Source organism: Barbus barbus, assembly GCF_936440315.1.
Source record: "Barbus barbus genome assembly, chromosome: 23".
Classification (NCBI taxonomy): Eukaryota; Metazoa; Chordata; class Actinopteri; order Cypriniformes; family Cyprinidae; genus Barbus; species Barbus barbus.
The window spans coordinates 3,746,248-3,765,535 of record NC_136751.1 but is presented as its reverse complement, the minus strand read 5'-3'; the positions used below and the strand labels follow the sequence as shown (position 1 = coordinate 3,765,535).

Genomic DNA, 19,288 nt, shown 5'->3' with positions numbered 1-19,288 from the left:
GTCAAAACTGTTTGGTTACCAACATTCTTCAAAGTATCTTTTGTGTTTAACAGAAGAGAAAAATGCATGCAGGTTTGGAATTATGTGAGTTTTCCCTTTTGGATGAACTATTGCTTTTATTCATTGGTTGGCAATTGAGAAGATCATGTGCTCTTGTCATTGCTGCATAGAATGGCTCTACAAAATACAATCTAAATACAAAATCTCTTTATATTTAATATACATTTACGTAACTGTTTTTCAGTTTTATTGCTTTGACATAAGCCACACAGAAGAGAAATTCAGTAAACGAGACAATTAGGAATGCATACAAGCACTGTTTGTGGGTTCGGTTGATTGTTGGTGGTCTGATTTTGCACCACCGTTATAGCTGGTTGGGAAATGTTTTGAGCTATTTTCCTGTGGCAGGAATGGGCAGGCGGTGTTTGTGTGGGAAGTCGCTCATTAGCGTGAGTATTTAGGCTGACGTCATGGCCAATCATTAAGTGGGTGCAGGAGCCAGAGGACCTACTGATGGATCGATGGCCAATTAAACTCTCATCTCTCAGGGCCCCTGAAAGAGAATCTCCTGTCCCGCTAGACTTTTTCTCCTCCGTCCTTCCGTCTCCCTCTCCCTTTCTTTTTTGCTCTTTCCCAGAGTGAGTGACAGGGAAGGGTCAAGCAGCCCCCGGTTCCGCAGTCACCTGGAGTGCAGCCAAAGCCTGGGCCTCCAGCCAAATTCAAAACCACTCGCAAAAGATATGAGGCTGCCTTTCAGGTGCCCTTCTCCAAATCCATGTTTCTCTCTGCTTCAGGAATTCCATGCTTTATGTTAATGCAGCGGTGTTATTGCTATTCGAATGACACTGACTGACAACCGACCGTCGGCTCGATTGCTTTCTGTGGAGCTGAACTCGTTTTGTAATTGATGAACTTCGCAACATTGATACTAAAAGAACACTGAGATAAATAATGACACTATTATCTTCCACAGAGCTGCTTTACAGCTCAAATTGAGTTTGTTTACACCATTGACACTAATTTTCCTGTTTAATGTGTAGCTGCTTTTAAAACCATCTGTATTGTGTAAAGCGCTGCATAAATGAATGACTTGACCTTCAATGGCATTGTGCTTATGTATGTGTAAGCAGTCCTAATTTGATTTTTAAAATATTAAATTAGCCATTTGCTACCGAATGGGTGCCCAGTCTTTGTTTGGAGCACAAGACTAACTTTTTAATAAATGCATTGTCTTGAATCATGAATGTGAAGCCAATAGCATTGACCACCCTGTACATTGACCCTGCAGGTCAAAGAGGATATCCATCATAAGTGACTGACTTCCTCTCAGAGAAATTGACTTCTATCCATAGTGATGTGAGAGTTAAAGTAAAGCACTGTGAAAATCCCTGGCTGTTCCTGAACCCTCTGAAGGTCAACTAAGCTAATGAGGGCTAGAAACTGAGGGCCGTTTGGCCATGAATGCCATGTGTTATGCCAAAATCTGCAATTCTTCACAATGGATTTTTAATGAGCGCAGCTTATGCATGCTTAATTTGTGGCCCTTTCAGAATACTCCCTTGCATGTTGACTTGCGATTCGAGTGAGATATCACTGAAACTGCAAAACCGAGGACTGACAACTTTTGGAGTTGATATTGAGGTAAGCTTTTAAACTTTCAATGTTTTTCTGTTTTGTAGAGTCAAAACACATCTAAATTGCGACGTATGCTCTCAACGTCGAATGCAGAAATGCTAATTCATGCATTTATGACCTCAAGGTTAGACTATTGTAATGCTTTATTGGGTGGTTGTTCTGCACGCTTGATCAACAAACTACAGTTGGTCCAAAATGCAGCAGCTAGAGTCCTTTCTAGAACCAGGAAGTATGACCATATTAGCCCGGTTCTGTCAACACTGCACTGGCTCCCTATCAAACATCGTATAGATTTTAAAATCTTGTTAATTACTTATGAAGCCCTGAATGGCTTAGCTCCTCAGTACTTGAGCGAGCTCTTATCACATTATAGTCCTCCACGTCTGCTGCGTTCTCAAAACTCTGGCCGTTTGATAATACCTAGAATAATCAAAATCGACTGCGGGCGGCAGATCCTTTTCCTATTTAGCACCCAAACTCTGGAACAATCTACCTAACACTGTTCTGGAAGCAGACACACTCTGTCAGTTTAAATCTAGATTAAAGACACATTTCTTTAACCTGGCTTACACATAACACACTACTACACTTCTATTATTCAAATCCATTAAAGGATTGTTAGGCTGCATTAATTAGATCAACCGGAACCGGGAACACTCTTCATAACACATGATGTACTCGTTACATTGTTAGAAGAATGGCATCTACGCTAATATTTGTCTTTCTTTCTTATTCTGTTTCTCAGTCCGTGTCTGGATCAGATGGTGGATCGGCGCCGGGAGATGATGTCTGCGGCCTTGATTGTCGGCGGAGGCCGGACACCTGGATTAGCCCCGGGGACACATCCCCAGTGAAGACCTCGACTAAAAATACAATAAAAACTAAAAATAAAACAAAACAACTAAAAATATAATAAAATACCTAACTACATAATACTATTATTGTTAGAAATTACAACAATATAAAAATAGAAATATAATTTAAAATTATTAAATCAATAATTAAACAACAATATCTTGGCCAGAGGAGAACTGGCCCCCCGACTGAGCCTGGTTTCTCCTTGATTTCTAGCGATTATAGTCAATTTGATTTCACAGATACTATTTAAACTAAACTGAGCTAGACAATGACATCTCTGAATTAATGAAATGCCTTTAACTGAAAATTGAGTGTTTAATCTTATTATTATACATTACTGACACTCTATCCTCCAATTTGATACTGTTAAGTGCTTTGACACAATCTGTGTTGTTAAAAGCGCTATATAAATAAAGGTGACTTGACTTGACTAGAGCGTAACCAAGGTTTTTTTGCAGGTACCTGTTGTGATGTACTGAAATCTGAGAAATTTCTGGGAAAATGAAGAATTTTGCAGTAGTTTTTTTTTTGTTGTTGCCCAAAATACATTATTTTCCCTACAGCTGAATTTAGCCAAACAAATAAATGATTTTATCTTATTTATGATTTTTCTTTTAGATTTTTGAATACATTTTGGTCGCTTTGTTTCCGCCGACACGCCACGCCCCCAAAAAACATGACATTGTGACGTCACTCAGGTGACCTGACCTGAATATCGGTGTTCCAGAAAATCTGGCAACTTGAAAATTTATAATTACCTATATTTCAGGTTTTTGCATGCGTCTTGAGAACACAAGATAACGCGACAAGGAAAATAAATACTCCCAACATTTTGGATTATTCTGCTGCTCTGAGTTAGTGGATACTGCACACTGGTGCTGGTTGAGGAGAGACCCCCACATGATTGTAAAGCGCTTTGGGTGTACAGCAATACACAATAAATGCGCTATATAAATGCATCATTCATTCATTCATTCATTCATGAACAGAGGCTGCACATGCATGGAGAGTAAAGGGAGGAGATGAGGAGGAGGAGGAGGACATTAGATTGAAGCAGGGCGGCGCTTTGTGCTCCTGTGGGATCCTTCCTGCGCCCTGGAGAGAGCGAAAGTTCAGAGCAAGAAGCAGAAGTGCACTAAATAAACTCTACTGCGAGTGTTAAACACATTCAGCAGAAACATTCCCTGAGGCGCGGACACGTCTCCAGCGCGCGTCTGGATGCGGTTAGTTCTGTGGAAACACTTTCTTACTCAAGAATATATGGATGAAGCAGGAAGTGGAAGGTAATCCTTGTGTGATTTAAAGATGCGCTGGGTTTGTTCCTGCGCGCTGCTGCTGCTGATGGTGCTGGAGAATGCCGTGGCCGTGCCTGCGTGGAGAAAACCCACGGTAAGCGCTCGCTATCATCTCAACTTCATACTGTTCTCGTGAAAGAACTGAAATCACATGCACACGTTTTCAGGACCATTCAGTATAAGTTTAGCACTGACATCTGACCTGCCTGTACGTCAATTAAACAGTTTCAAACTAATGATTTTATTATTTTCATACATGCATTTTTATGCATAGCCCACTAGAATGCATTTACTTTTACACCGTTAAAAGGTGGTATCTTCAAGCAAATATTTACGTTGAAAAATAACATTAAATTGGTGTAGGGTTTACAAAAAGAATTGCATTGCATTAAACGTGAAATTTTGAAATGCAAAGACTAGTATTAAAAAAACTTTACTTACTCATTTGTCAGACATTCACTGGCGGTTCACGTAGACAGATTTAGTTAATTATTTGCTCCTCTAAAGGTTAATAAATCTAATACCACTTCTGTTTTGCTTTTTTGTGATGTAGCCTAATGCAAATAAAAATAGACTACTTTTAAAAAGAGTACTTGGTGTGGAAAAATTACTTTAAAAGCATAAAATTGTGAACTAAATGTAATGTTTTGGATGCTTAATTGCATGTTAATTGCAATTAAATGAGAGTAGCTGTTTATAGTTTAAATTTATGTTAAGTGCAATTAGTTGAATTAGTAGGAATGTGGGTTGACCCATTTAAATAGGACTTAGGGACATCTTATGTCATTTCATAATTATTTAAATTGTCTTTGAAATATGGTTAAAATGTACCGCTTAATGTACTGACAAACACTTATGGTAAACTAAATACTAAAATACATTAATGTCACTTGTATGTCATGCATTTAAATGAGTTTTTAATTAGCCTGCAGATTAGGTTAAGAAACAGTCATGAAAATGGCCTTTTATTTCATTATTCAGTACGGTTTATTGAAAATACTTGTAAGATTTGAGCACATTTAGTACATTTGAGCACACTTGTTTTTCACTAGCATAAGCTTGAGTTGGAAAATGATGAATTTCAGAATGTCTTAGCATTTGTACTTTCCCTCTTTTGCTTTAATGGCAGCATAGGAGCAGATAGGAGCTGCATGAACTCCACAGTGTTGTATAAACTTGATAACCGTGTTCTCCAGCATGGTTTGACATAGGTAGTGGTAATCATTATGGAACTTCATTGATATCATGGTGGCTCAGCACATGGAGATCTAGCTTCCTGCATAGTTTAGAACTCAAACACACCTGAACTGTGTAATCAAGGTCTTTGCAATCACTTCTTGAGCAGGTTATAAAAGTCTCAGATCTGCAGGAAGGTGGATCTCCTGAACTGATCATATTAACAGTACTTTAGTGGATCAGAATCATCATTAATGTTACACAAATGATATATGATGATATTCCATTCAACATCATAATATGTGGCACTCTTTCAGCATACCTTCTCCTGTCTTCCTCTTAGGTGGCTAGTATTCATTTGAATAAACCGTGTGTGCAGACGGCAGCACCTGTGGAAGCGAGATCTCTCAGAGGTTCGGCTCGATCCAGGCGCTATGCCATCAACCCACTGGGATACAAGTGGGAGCATTTCAACATCACCTACAAGTGAGAGAGACACAGGATATATAAAAATATGTTGACTTTCCGGAAGAAGGCATTTCTATTGCTGTGCATGATTGTTAAATGCCTAAAGTATGACCGGACAGATGCATAAGATGATGAGGGATATTTTGGGAAGAGCAGACTGATTTTGGGAGTGTTGGGTTTTTGTAAATGTGCATTTTGATTGATAGCACACACAGAGACTCTTTGAAAGCGTGTCATTCAGTTTTGGCTGGAAGTAATTTACGTTTCTCCCTCTTCAAGGATCACGAAGTTCCCCAACACACTGAATAAAGATGATACCCGCAAAGCTATCAGCATCGCCTTCACGAAATGGAGTGATGTTTCTCCTCTGACTTTCACTGAAATCACCAACCCCAACAAAAGTGCTGACATCACTATAGGTAAATAAATGTGCAGGAAAAGAGCCAAAGCATCAGGCATGGGCACTTTGGCAGGCTGACAGAGTACTCTATGCAGTTTTTTAATATGCTACATTTTTGCATGAAACACTAACACCTCCTTTTTGTGAGTCAGGCTTCTACACGTACAATCACACAGATTGTTGGTGGTCTCCATTGCACCCGTGTTTTGACGGGCTGAACGGTGAGCTGGCCCACGCCTTCCTTCCCCCACGTGGAGAGATTCACTTTGACAACCATGAATTCTGGATTCTGGGCAAATCCCGCTTCAGCTGGAAACAAGGTACTGATTTAATGCATTTTTATTCAAATGGGGGATGTGCTTGTCAGAATACAAATATAACATATCTGCTCATTGATTCCAATATTGAAAGCTTAGATTTTTTAACAGACTGGTGGTGCTTTAACCAAATTTAAGTGGCATTGTCTGCAATGTGGGAATGATAAAATAAGTTAGTGTAAATATGCAAACGGCCATGCAGAATAAGGCATTAATATGTGCTTTATAATTATTAATAAACAGCCAATATGCTAGTAATGTGCATAGTTAATAGTGAGAATTGCTCCTAAAAATAGTGTTACTGAAATTAAGTATCATTATCTTTTTTGAATTAAATATTTATAAGTGCTAAAATAATAAAAAATTAAAATAAACCTACATTATACAACTGACCTGAGATCAATTATTAAAAAAAGGCATGCACACCCAAAACCTGAATTGGCCTCAGGTGCAGGAGAACAAAACAACAATAAATGGAAAAAGATTGATATCTGCACACTGAAAATGCACCTCCAGAGCTTATTAACATTGTGCCTGATGAAGACCTGACTAGTCAAAACATTGTGCCTTTTTATAAATCATGACATCGGTCTTTTTCCATTAGAAAACCATTAGACACTCGTTCATGGGTTCACCAGAGCAATGTCATTTATTGGCAGACCATTGGATTTTTCACACATTTTGGAAGTAAGTTTTGAAACTGTGATATAATGAAGCTTTGTTTACTGAAATCATGTGACTTGGGGAGTTGGTTATAAGCTCTGAACCACGGATTTGAAACAATAGATTCATAAATGTTCATGAAGCAGTGTTTTAAAGTGTTCATTGCTAGTTCACTTTTAAATGTTTGATCTCAAAAATCACATAGAAGGAACATAATGTAAGGAGATATATTCACACTCAAAGAAATCCTCCCTGTTGTCTCTGCACAGGTGTGTGGCTGAATGACTTGGTTCAGGTAGCTGCTCATGAAATCGGTCACGCTTTAGGCCTCTGGCATTCACGGGACCCTAATGCAATGATGCACCCCAATGCAACGTACACGGGTCAGAGGAACATCGCTCAAGATGATATCTGGGGCATCCAGCGCCTTTACGGTAAGCAAAATGTGTAAAGTCACGTAGAAAAGTGGAACTTTTCTTCCATATTGTGACGTGACAAACTGTAGGGCAGGACTTGGTTCTATGAATCAGTTGTTAATTGGATGTTGAGGTGTGGGCATGGCATTTAAAAGTGGAGGCGGAGTTTCAGTGACCAAAATGATTGGAGAAGGCCTGCAGAAGTCTGTCGTTTTCACCCGAAGATCCAATTATTACATTTTGATTATACATTTTGAGGTCAAAAATGAAACTTGCATGGATGAATTGCTAACAGTAAGCTCTATAACATGCATTTAGAAAATAGATAGGTTAAATTTTTATTGTATGAACCTTAAAAATAAGTGCAAAAATAAGTGATTTTGAACGAGTTTTAAAGCTTGTGCTTGTTTCTATCATCTGTGTGTGCGTTTGCTTCAGGATGCATGGACAAGAAGCGTGTGTGTGATCCTTGGGCCCGTTTGGGTTTCTGTGAGAGGAGGCGGAGCTTCATGAAGAAAAACTGCCCCCAGCGGTGCGACTTGTGCTACGGTGAGACACTGAAAACATCCTCCTCCAACATCTCCTGCAGCGCTGGCTTCCCGTCCAAAAGCCTTTCACTTCCACACAGTATTCTTCATGGTGCATATGGACGGACATCGTCCGTTACTTTAAATAGAAGTGATATTATAGACTCTTTAACATGCTGGTTTGCTCCTCAGAGCCTCTGGATGCAGTGTCTACTCCGACACCTCCTCCTGAAAATGTGAAGATCAAAATTGTGCCTCGTGGAAAGGTTGTGGGCTTCCGCTGTGGGACAAAAAATACCAGAGTGCCTCCAAAAGTCAGGTAGAGCAGCCTTAACCCTATGAAGTATTATATAGGTGTAGGCCTTTAATTTGTTAACATGATCAAAACGTGATGAAAAAAACTGTTGTATCCAATCTACTACATACATTTTGTCATTTGATTGATAGTTTAAAATTGCAAAAATGTCCTTGTTTATCCATACATCATTAAAAAAAAGTTAAATGCTAAAATCTGAGTATCAAATATGATAATCAGGCTTTTGAGGAACATTTATTTGTTGATCTGTCAGTCATTATTGAAATGCATCACATTATGTTTTGCCCACAATAAAACTAGAGCTTTGATCATAAAACTAAGCATTTAAACATCATCTTACTGAGACATTATTGGAAATATATAGTGACAATTAATATTTGTATCATTTTATTTTAATAGTCTGCTATAGTGTTATAAAGTTGTATATTACAAGCTATCAGAAATGAATCTTTCTTTTTGCCCATATAAATATCAGCATCAACCAAATTGCATAGTTTTGGCCTCTGAATAAAGGTGTTTTTCTTCCTCCTTGAGTATGATTTCCACACTAAATGAGACATAAAAGCCTGATATATCAAATATGATACTAAAGAAAAACACATGCAATTCTTATATATCATATTTTGTCTAAAGGCTCGATAAACTCTTCCATTTCAACAAATTTAGACTTTTCGAACAATTTTTTTCATATATCAGGCTTCACTATGTACAATCTTAACATATAAAGATCAGGGGCCTCATTTATAAAATGTTACACAGAAACCATCCTAAAATTGGTCAAAGATTAAATTGTCTTGTTTTTCATGTCCATTTATGTATGAGCTTCCAATAGGCATCGTTCATATGCAGTCGTGCTCTTATGTTGATGAATTCATCTTTTTAATGTAAGTTATGGAATGCATCATTTTTGAAGCTTAGTTTCTGTCGTGTATCTCAGCTGCTTTGTTTCATCTCTCATCAGCTGGTATAAGGACGGCGAGCAGTTGCTGACATCCATTCCTGGCTATATTGTAATTAAAGATCGGGACCTGCGGCTCGTGGCCAACGAATTCAACGAAGGCACGTACACCTGCCGCATCCATCGGCGCGGTAACGTCGTCTCTGCCAACTCGTGGGCCATCCGGCTGAAGCCAGAGCAGTCGTCCAACAACAGCTGATGGAGCGATGCTGATGTACTGATACCTCCAGGGCTCCGGAGCACTCAGACCGGCTCTCCTCCGCTGCAGCGCACACAGTCATGATGGACGACCTGAACAAACGCTGAGATCCAAAACAATATTTGGAAGCACCACCAATTAAGACTTTCTGCAGAATTGCTGCAGTGATGACAAAGGTACTTTTTTATTATAAGGTAAACGCCACTTCTGAGGCATAATATTTAGTGTCAAAGATGCTTGAAAAATCTCTAGAGAAAAAAAAAAGAAATTTGCCATTGCATACATTTTAGATGAATTGAGGAGGAAAAAAACAAATCTTCGGTGCATGTGAAGTCCCCAGTTTTTCAGTAGCCTTGATTTTAGTGTTTGGGCCGTTCACACCATGGACTATAACAATAACTATAAAGTGTTAATAATCATTCTAATTCTTTAGAGAAGTCCACACCACAACTATAACAATAATAACTGAGGTAAAAATTCAAGCAAGTTTGTTTAGCGCTTTTTAACAATACAGATAGTTTTAAAGCAACTTTACAGAAAAATTGTGATGTTAATGTTTACAACATCTTATATTCAGGCCTTATAGTTGCATTTAGCAGATTACAGCTGGGCGATAATATAATGATATTTTACAATGAAATAAGAATGTCCAGCAGTTGAGATTTGCTATATAGTGTATATACAGAGATATACTATAAAGCAAATCTCAACTGCTTGATATTTTTACGCATGTATGTGGATAAAGTTGGATATGACAATTCATGACTTCATACAAAGGAACAATAATTGGAATAATTTTCAGAACAGAATTTTTACAGCTGATGAATGATAAAAATATTGACAGCCAATCAGAATCCAGCCACTCACAGCTTAAGTACTTAAAGTGGCAGACGCGCTATAAACAGAACATTAGAAACCCCGTCACAGTGGACACTTAATATAGTTATCGCTTTGGTGTGAATGGGCCTTTAGCTTGTTAACTGTAAAATTATTTTAGTTTAACTTAGTTTAAACAAAATTGAGTTTTGCGGCCCTTGTTGAAGTTTACTGAAGGCCTCAAATGGACTTAAATCCCCAAGTTGAGAACCACTTAGAGGCAGGTGTGAATCTGTAACTCTCAGATGAGAGAATATGAGCTTATAAAAAAATGATGTGCATTTTTCAGGCATGTATCATGCAGGACATGTCATTTATGGTGGGAAATATAGCCTTGTTTACATGTGCTGGTGCTTCAGGACACACAGGGCTACTGAATGATCTACTCTCTTAAAATTAAAGGTCCGTTATTGGCATCTGTGAAGAACGTTTAACATCCGATATACAAAAGGTTCTTCACAGTGGAAAAAAGTTCTTTAGATTATTAAAATGTTCTTCATATTAAGAAAAAATGAATTAAGAACTATTCACTGAAAGGTTCTTTGGGCAACCAAAAATGGTTCTTATATGACATCACTTTGAACCCTACCCCCCTTTTGTAACTTTATTTTTAAGAATGCAGCTGCTAGAACTAGTAATAGAATTTGGAAAGCGGAAATGTAACCTGAAATATCAAACATCTGTGTCTGATGTTAATCCCATTTAACTACTCATAAGTGATAGGGTAATGCTAGTTTTTTAAATCATCTTTTTCTAAAATCATACGTTATTGGACATTAAAGGTGCTGTATTATATTGTGTTTTTTGATCCCCATGAAAAAGTAACAAGCCACAAGAAAGTGTTTTTCTTTCAAGACTGTTTAGTGATTCACTGGCATTATTCACACAGTCCTTCTGATTCCCAAAGATCACCTAAAACGTAATGTTTCTGATCACAAGAATGCCAAAGTTGTCTTTTGGTCTGCTGGCAAACACATAATCCTACAGTCATCTCCTCCTGTCCTATGTAAACATGTAAACAAACAGGTCCTGGTGCTCTTTCGTGGTAACACTGTCCCTCAGCGGGCTTGGGTAATGTAAATATTCAGCAAGCAAAGCCTTTCCAAAAAGACTGGGACCCATGCCACAGACTAGCACAGGGTTTAAATGGAGGTGCTAGACGCCATCACTGCCAAGCCCCAAAATTATTACTTCACATCAGAGTCTGAGACAGAGAGAGTTCATACGAGGAAAAACACCTAATGAACTTTAGCAGAAACATAAAAAGGTCAGAAAGACACGTGAATATTCAAAAAGCATGGCAAAGTAAAAACAGACTTTCAATATGGTAACCAGCGTAAAATGAGAAGAAACATTCCAGAACTATACAAAGACGACTGATCCTGAGGTTTTCTGTCCCAGGATCCCTCCCCCGTCCTGGAATTAGTCTCAAATTTGGCCCCTGTTCAAGTATGAAAAGATCTGGACAATGAAGGCAGGTGAGGGTGAGTTTTATGCACAACCGAGAATGAGATTACGTGCAAGCAGACGCTCTGTTGTGAAACAAAAAAATAAAGAGATGCTAAAAATGCATAATTATGCAAGTTCCAGGCCGAATACGATCCAAGGAATAGGACAACAATATGAGCCTTTTGGTTTAGTGGTGTGTGGCAAATCTCTCTGAAGCGAGAGGGAGACGTGGGATCACAACCTTTACAAAGTACGGGTGGAATAATTTGGTCACTATTGTGCATTTCAATAAATTTTTCGCATTCAAATAAATCTTGAGCTAGTCCATCCTTAATTTCTATTCTTGACTACACAAAATGGCTTAAAGAAAGTGGATAAAACACAAAGAGCTGCTTGTGAGCGTGATTTCTAGAACGGATGGGTCCTAGTCGTCCTCATCTTTGCCCGTGTAGAGTGAGCCGCTGTGATGAGGAGGAGGAGAAAAGAATGGCGAGGAGGTGAAGAAGGGTAGACGGAAGGTGGGGGAAGGCGAGCGCTCCTCGCGGACGGGACTGCTGCTGGGGCTCTGTCTGGGACTGATGGCCTGTAACATCCGTCCTTTTCCCTCTTTCAACATGTGCTTCTGTTAGACACAATACATCCTATTAGTGAATTACATCATACAAAAATTACTCCTATTCACTGAAAATCTTTGCGTCCACCATAGTAGTGCTTGAATTTTATTTCCATACTCCACCAGTCAAAAGTTTCTAATAATTAAGATTTTTTATGCTTATAAAAGTGGTCTTTTATGCTTATCAAAGCTGCATTTATTTGATTAAAAACAACATTAAAAATAATACAGTGAATTATTATTACAATTTAAAAGATCTGTTTCCTAACTTATTTTAAAATGTAATTTATTCCAGTAATGGCAAAGCTGAATTTTCAGCATCATTACTCCAGTGTCACATGATCTTCAGAAATCATTCTAATATGCATGCTGCACCAGATTTGATGTCAGCAATGCCAAATATAAATAGTGGCTTATCAGTGGATAACAACTCAAATTTCAGCTATCCTGTGACTTCAGAAGGTTTAAGGCTTAATACAACCCATGGACCATTTTTATGGTGCTTTTTGTCTTGTTTGGAGCAGTAAATAGTACATCACCAAACACTTTTATTACAGGAGAAAGAGCAGCTTGGACATTCTGCAAAACCTCTATCGTCTTCCACAGAAAAATAAATCTTGTGAGGGGAGTAAACTTAGATTTTTCATTAACTATTCATTTACTCGTTAAAACATCAATGCTTAAGATGTGTGGAAGAGCTGCATCCAGACTCACCAACGCTCCATCCGGCCCGAACATCTGCAGGAAGTTCCCGATGAACTCGCGTGATTTCTCCTCCCATTTCTGAATGAGGTCGATGCCCTTCTCCTCCACCTTCTGCACAAACTCTTTACTCTTTTCCTCCACATCTCGGACCTTCTGCTTCACCTTATCCACGTGCTCCTGCAGGTGGTACTTCTTCTCCTGGGCGAGAGAGGGCAGCAGAGCTGACATGTTACATCAAATCCAATACTTAAATGAGGTTCCAGGTATATAAAGTTGATTGTTTCCTTTTATTTCACTAACATTAAAATGTGTGTTGTTTTGTTAACTAAATGCGATTACTATTAACGTTGTTTGCCAAAGTTTAAGACGTTAGAGATCAGTTTATTGGTTTTATTAGGGATAGGCCTACTCATGCATACAACAATGAAGACAAAATCATCCTGTCCTTCACTAGATAATCATTGATGGGATACATTAGTTTGTTACTAGGGTGACCAGATGATAATGTTATTGTAGTTTTGCATAAATTCAAAGTGGATTTATGCAAAACTACAACATTATCAATTTACCGTGCAATACACAATACCTAGAAGGGTGGCAAGAATATTTCAAGGCAGAAAATGGCAAAACAGCTAAAACCGGGAAATGACTGCTTTTTATTTAAAAAAATTGACTGGACACCGAGACGTCTGGTCACCCTAGTAACAAGCTAATGATTGTAATCAATGATTATCTAGTGAAGGACAGGCTGATTTTGTCTTCATTGTTGTATGCGTGAGTAGGCCTATCCCTAATAAAACCAATAAACTGATCTCTAACGTCTTAAACTTTGGAAAACAACGTTAATAGTAAATCACATTTAGTTAACAAAACAACACACATTTTAATGTTAGTGGAAACAATCAACTTTATATACCTGGAATCCACCCACAGGCCTCTACTCTGCCATGCTGACTTTCCAACCTGTTGCGAACTACGTCTAATGACGTGGCTTTGCGGGGGGCGTGCCCAGACCCACTGAACACGCCCCAGTTTCTTGACTCCGCCCCCCCATGTCAAAACAGTGCTCACACTAGGGCTGTCGCGGTGAAGGAATTTCCCTTGCGCTAATTTTGAGTGGCTCAACAGCGCGGTATGTGGTATTATTTATATTTATATGAAAGAATCCTGAATACATATATATATATATATATATACACATAACGAGGTCATATTCAGAGGTTCATTCAACTACACGTTCAAAAGCGCTGATTCATTCAAAGAGATATGTATTGAAACACACTCCTGAAATAATTTTAACTTTGAGCGCCACTTTTAAAGGCTCAGCTGACCAGCAATGCATTAATGATAAGACAGATTTCCCTTTCCTTGGACATGACAACCTGTTTTCACAAATATACATGACTCGGCTTGAAGGACAGACGCAGGTAATCGCACGCGATCAGTCGATCTCGCTCTCATTCGCTGTCTGTTTAGGCTTGTTAAGTGCAAATTTACTGAACCGCTGTACAAATCAGCATGGTACACATTGTCATCATTACTAATATTCAGTACACATGCACGAAGTGTAAAACGAGAAAAAAGAAAACACGGAAATATCGCAGTTGTTGCATTCCTCTGCGGTTATGCTCGACGTTAGCGCGGTGTTATGATATTGCGGTTATCTCGACAGCCCTAGCTCACACTTGACTAAAACGCAAAGTAAATGGAGCGTTGCAAATGAATTAGTAGGTGTGAGCATGGAAAATGTGTTGCAGAGATAAAATAGAATCAAAGTTCATAAGCTTCTTTTACAACTATCATTGATGAATTATATCTTAATTTTTGCAATTCTTTATTTCTGTTTGCAAAACAAATTTTTTTTGCTCATTACTTTATTTTTCTTTTGCAAAGCTTTATTCTTTTGCATATATATATATATATATATATATATATATATATATATATATATATATATATATATATGTATGTGGCATAAAATTGACTCCATACTATACTCAACAGAAAATAGAAACTCATACAGGTTTGGAATAACCTAAGGGCGGGTAAATGATGACAGAATTTTCATTTTTGGGTGAACTGTTCCTTTAAGAGATGGAAGGTGTTTAATCACACTCACGTTGATGAAGCTGACGTTCAGTTCTTTGGCAGTGTAGCCTCTCTGAAGGTTGCGGCGCACGTAAACATCATAGTCACGTACGATTCGTGTGATTATGTCAGACGTGGAGATGCCCTCTGTTCTCTGAGTCGGCGCAAACATACCTTTAAAAAGATAATTTGAAGAGCGTATATTATAATAAAAATGAATTTACTGACTGCTATTTAACTGTATATGTAAGTTGCTAATACCTACCTGCATCCTTTATGTGTTTGTAAACGTCATCACTTCCTGCTGAGATGTATGGGATGTCGTCATGGGCAACAAAGTCTATCTGGGGACAAATTGTCATCATATCAGTGTTGATTAAGACTTTCTCTGTTCCACTGAGTGAGACGGTTCTGTGTTGTTAAAGAACCACAGTCAAAATCAAGACAAATCTGAAATAATGCCAATATTTATCTTTAATATTTAAAAACATTTTTTTTTACAGTGTTCTTGATACACATTATATGCACTTACTATGGTAATAACAGTAAATTACACATAATAACAAGGGACTTACCCTAAACCAAGCACTAACTCTACCCCTATAGTAAGTACATGTTGTTAACAATGTTGTTTTATTGTGATTGATATACGGTTATTGTTTTTGTTAATATTTAGAATTCTTTTTATATTATTTAAAGTTTTAGTAATTTTGTTGTGCTTTTAAGTTCTTTTTGATTATGTCTATACAGTTGTTCTTTATTATTTATTAGTTTTAGTGTTTTAAATGGTTATTTAGTCATTTACAATTTAGGTTTAGATTTTTTAGTACTTAAACTAAACGCTGTTAGAAAAGTTACTTTGTTTTATGTTATTTCAGTTCATTTTGATTTTAGTTTAACTATAATTACCTTGGTTGCTAATGAATATTACTCCGTTCATATTTGTGTAATTACACAGGAACAAGGACACCTTCAAATATAGTGCAACCAATAAAAATAGTTCATCCAAAAAAATTAAAATTATGTAATTATTTACTCACCCTCATGTCATTCCAAACTAGCATGCCATTATTTATAGCTACTAACTATTATTTTTCTGTGAAAGTCAAGATTTGAATGATTTGTATTGAAGTTTTGGTTACTATAAAGTGTTGTTGAATTGATAGGAACTGCATAACAATCCTTTATATGGTTAAGAATGACAAAAAGTAAATAATGACATTTTCATTTTTGAGATACAATTTAAATGTGTTTATGGCTATACACTACACAAAGTCCAGTGGTAACCCTGGGAAACAGATTTGGGAGATGCTTTTTTCCAAAGCATTCAAGGTGTACGCTTGATCGGTTCATACATTCCCTGGCAATCAAACCCATGATCTTGGTGTTGCAACCACTATGCTCTACTGTTTGAGCCACATGAACGGAAATATGATGTTGATCTGGATACTCACTCTGTGCTCGGACAGAAATTCAGGCGACAGTGTCCATGGAGCGTTGCGGACCACCTCATCAACATAACGACAGTGACTCACTGCATCATAACGTTCATCCTCGTTCATGACAGTGAAACCCTTAAATTTAAGCGTCAAATCATCGCTGCACACTGAAAAACCAATACGGTTTCATTGAACTGCATTAGTTAACATGAACCAACAATGAAAATCACTTCTAAAGCACTTATTATTCTTAGTTAATGTTAATTGAAACATTTACTAATACATCATTAAAGTAATATTAATAATATTTAATGGCCTGAGCTAACATAAACTAACAACGAATGAACAGCTGTATTTTCATTAACCAACATTAATCTTTAACACTGTAACACATCTATTGCTCATTGTTACTTCATGTATTAATGTTAACTAATGGGACATTGCTTTTTCAAATCATTTTGGTGACACATAATTGAAATGAAAAGCTGGTTAAATCTGATGTTTTCCACTAGGCAAGATGTTCAAACTCACCACCCACAATGAGATGCGTGTTTGGGAAAAGGCACTTGGCCTGCATCAAAGCACGAGCGTGTCCGGAATGAAACATGTCAAAGATCCCGTCAGCATAGACGCGAACAGGCCGGTCCTCTAATGAGAACACATACAGGTCATGCAGAGAAGGTGTGTACACTGAGGGTAAGTGTGGACAAAATCAACATTTACACACCTGGAGTGCCACGGCAGGCTTCTTCCATGCTAACACGAACGTATGGGGTTTTTGCAGCCACCAGCTCATCAGCGAACGGTGCAGGTTCAGTCAGGCCCTAAAGACACACTGAGTCTATCACGTGCACAGGAAATTATATCAACGCATTTGAGGGCTGACTGACAGCAACCTTCCCGATACTCACCAGAGTCCTCCGTGGATGTTTTCGGAAACACTCAGCCTCCTTCATCTCACCGTTCAACTCCTCTCTCTTCCTCTTCCTGCCGAGGCCAGAACTGTGTGCCTCCATCCCTGCACAGAAAAAGATACTCTTCTCCATACTACTCATGTGCTGCTGTGCTCTTCATTCAACAGCTTTGTCTAACAGACAAATTCAAGTGTATTAAGATTCAGTTATTATTTTGTCTAGTGGAGTATATGTAAACATCTGTGAAATAGCTTATTCAGGACAGTGCGAAAAAAAAAATAACATGCAATTTTAATGATCACTCTTATTTTGTTTCAATTATTAACATTTTGCACATCTTGTAAGGAGTGTGTAAACTTATGAGCACAACTGTATAACTTGAGAAACAAGTTATAATTTCTGTGGTAATCAGCAGTACAGTTTGTCACAGATCTCCACCAGGAACACTGGTTCAATGCTGACCTACATCATTTCAACATGATGAAGATGTAGGACAGGCAGAGATGTGACACAGTTTACAAGAGCAGAAAACAATCAATGTTTTCACCCCCTTTTCTTGCTTCTAAACTGCTCTATTGTTCGCTGTGGAGATGCTCAGTGTTCACTTAAATGTGTTCAGCTGTAAACCTCACAGAGCTCCAGGCTTCCCACACCTCTGACCAATCCACTGTCCAGCCATATGTGCACCACGACTATAGCTTTTAGAAATGAAGACTTTAAACTGGACCCTAAACAGCCCAGAACTGAGCAGAACTATAGCCACTGTAGTCATTTGCATGACTTTTTAGTTTTGTTCATTTATTATCCGTTTCAGTATCATGATGATGCCAATATTTAATATTTATGATTTTTTTATATACTTTGTAAATATTTTTTTAATGTTACAGAATAAGGTAACACTGTATTTAACATAAGGCTCTAAATAATATATCATATATATCTAGGTATTCACAACCTCTTTGAACTATGATGCTCAGCAAAGTATTATATAATTATTTTATTTAAATAAAAACAACATAAACATAAAGATACACAGCAGAGGCACCAAACTAACCATTTAAACAGAAGTACAGCCGATGAAAATAAATGACTTTTTCCTCAATTCAGAGAAGACCAAACAATTTTGAGTAACGTTAGCGACTACATAAGTATTTCTGGCGTGTTATTGTGAAATATGATAACATAACAGCACTAACCTTGACTCAGAAGCTGGTTTCCTCCTCCGTGTCATAAGCTGAAGACCGCGCTTGGCGTTTGAGCGCCAGAACAACCCATTTCTGTTTTAAAAACTTTATGATCCTCCATATGCTGCTGATATATGACAGCTCTCCTGCTCAGTAACAACACGCACACTTCCGCTCATGCGCCACACTTCCGCTTTCAAATCCTCCCATCTAGCGGCCGCTAACAGAACTACAAGAGAGCGCTTCTGCAGGCAAACTGTTTTTAAAGGATTAGTTCACTTTTAAAAAAACATTTGCTGATAATTTACTCACCCCATGTCATCCAAGATGTCCATGTCTATCAGGTGACTGAAGAAAGACACGTGATAGACATGTCAATAGGTGCGTTCGACTTGAAGCACGGCTACAGACGGTGGTCAGCGAGAGTAGCCGCTTGCAGTCAGGGGCGGAGTTGAAAACGGAGTCGTAAAGTCGGACACTTCGGGGCTCTCGTAGTTTGCTGCATCTACCTCAGTCATGGCAGATCACGTAGCGTTTGCTTGCTTTATTGCAGACGAACTGGAAGCTATAGAAATGCCGTTATTGTTGTATGAAATTGAGCACAATGAGCAACGAAAGTGAGTAAAGGTTCAATGTAATAAGTATTGATTATTGGACATGGGACCATACCCAACACCAGTGTGACTCGTTATTTCTAATACTAACCAATCAATGCAATTACACTTAACAATTTTCATTAGAAGTGATTCTTTTTTTATTACTATGTTGGTTTATGTTTTAATAAACCTTTAA

The 19,288-nt window shown here is 38.0% G+C and overlaps 2 protein-coding genes across 4 annotated transcripts; one reads left to right on the top strand and one right to left on the bottom strand.

The window, feature by feature from the left end:
- The first annotated feature begins 3,591 nt into the window (after positions 1-3,591).
- mmp23bb (matrix metallopeptidase 23bb) lies at positions 3,592-11,002 on the top strand. Its single transcript, XM_079374486.1, has 8 exons — positions 3,592-3,882; positions 5,308-5,450; positions 5,712-5,851; positions 5,985-6,152; positions 7,082-7,246; positions 7,667-7,777; positions 7,948-8,074; positions 9,033-11,002. Exons 1-8 carry the CDS (start codon positions 3,799-3,801, stop codon positions 9,226-9,228), a joined length of 1,134 nt encoding a protein of 377 aa, XP_079230612.1. The 5' UTR covers positions 3,592-3,798; the 3' UTR covers positions 9,229-11,002.
- pcyt1ab (phosphate cytidylyltransferase 1A, choline b) lies at positions 10,936-18,961 on the bottom strand. Of its 3 annotated transcripts, XM_079374489.1 has the most exons (10): positions 18,809-18,961; positions 18,509-18,725; positions 17,310-17,416; positions 17,126-17,222; positions 16,930-17,046; positions 16,414-16,565; positions 15,225-15,303; positions 14,991-15,133; positions 12,881-13,069; positions 10,936-12,175 (listed from the first exon to the last, which is right to left on the bottom strand). In XM_079374489.1, exons 3-10 carry the CDS (start codon positions 17,412-17,414, stop codon positions 11,978-11,980), a joined length of 1,080 nt encoding a protein of 359 aa, XP_079230615.1. In that variant the 5' UTR covers positions 17,415-17,416; positions 18,509-18,725; positions 18,809-18,961; the 3' UTR covers positions 10,936-11,977. The 3 variants fall into 3 exon arrangements, with proteins under 3 accessions (XP_079230615.1, XP_079230614.1, XP_079230613.1); XM_079374488.1 differs by lacking the exon at positions 18,809-18,961 and having other exon boundaries at positions 10,937-12,175; positions 17,310-17,485; positions 18,509-18,657; XM_079374487.1 differs by lacking the exons at positions 18,509-18,725; positions 18,809-18,961 and having other exon boundaries at positions 10,956-12,175; positions 17,310-17,568.
- Between the last annotated feature and the right edge of the window lie 327 nt (positions 18,962-19,288).

Excerpts from the sequence above, each read along its gene's own strand:
- mmp23bb (XM_079374486.1), top strand. The coding sequence starts at position 3,799 with ATGCGCTGGGTTTGTTCCTGCGCGCTGCTGCTGCTGATGGTGCTGGAG. Across the intron at positions 5,852-5,984 it reads AAGTGCTGACATCACTATAG|GCTTCTACACGTACAATCAC; the intron begins GTAAATAAATGT and ends TTTGTGAGTCAG. Across the intron at positions 6,153-7,081 it reads CCGCTTCAGCTGGAAACAAG|GTGTGTGGCTGAATGACTTG; the intron begins GTACTGATTTAA and ends GTCTCTGCACAG.
- pcyt1ab (XM_079374488.1), bottom strand. The coding sequence starts at position 17,453 with ATGAGTAGTATGGAGAAGAGTATCTTTTTCTGTGCAGGGATGGAGGCA. Across the intron at positions 16,566-16,929 it reads CACGCATCTCATTGTGGGTG|TGTGCAGCGATGATTTGACG; the intron begins GTGAGTTTGAAC and ends TTGGTTTTTCAG. Across the intron at positions 15,304-16,413 it reads AATTTCTGTCCGAGCACAGA|ATAGACTTTGTTGCCCATGA; the intron begins GTGAGTATCCAG and ends ATTTGTCCCCAG.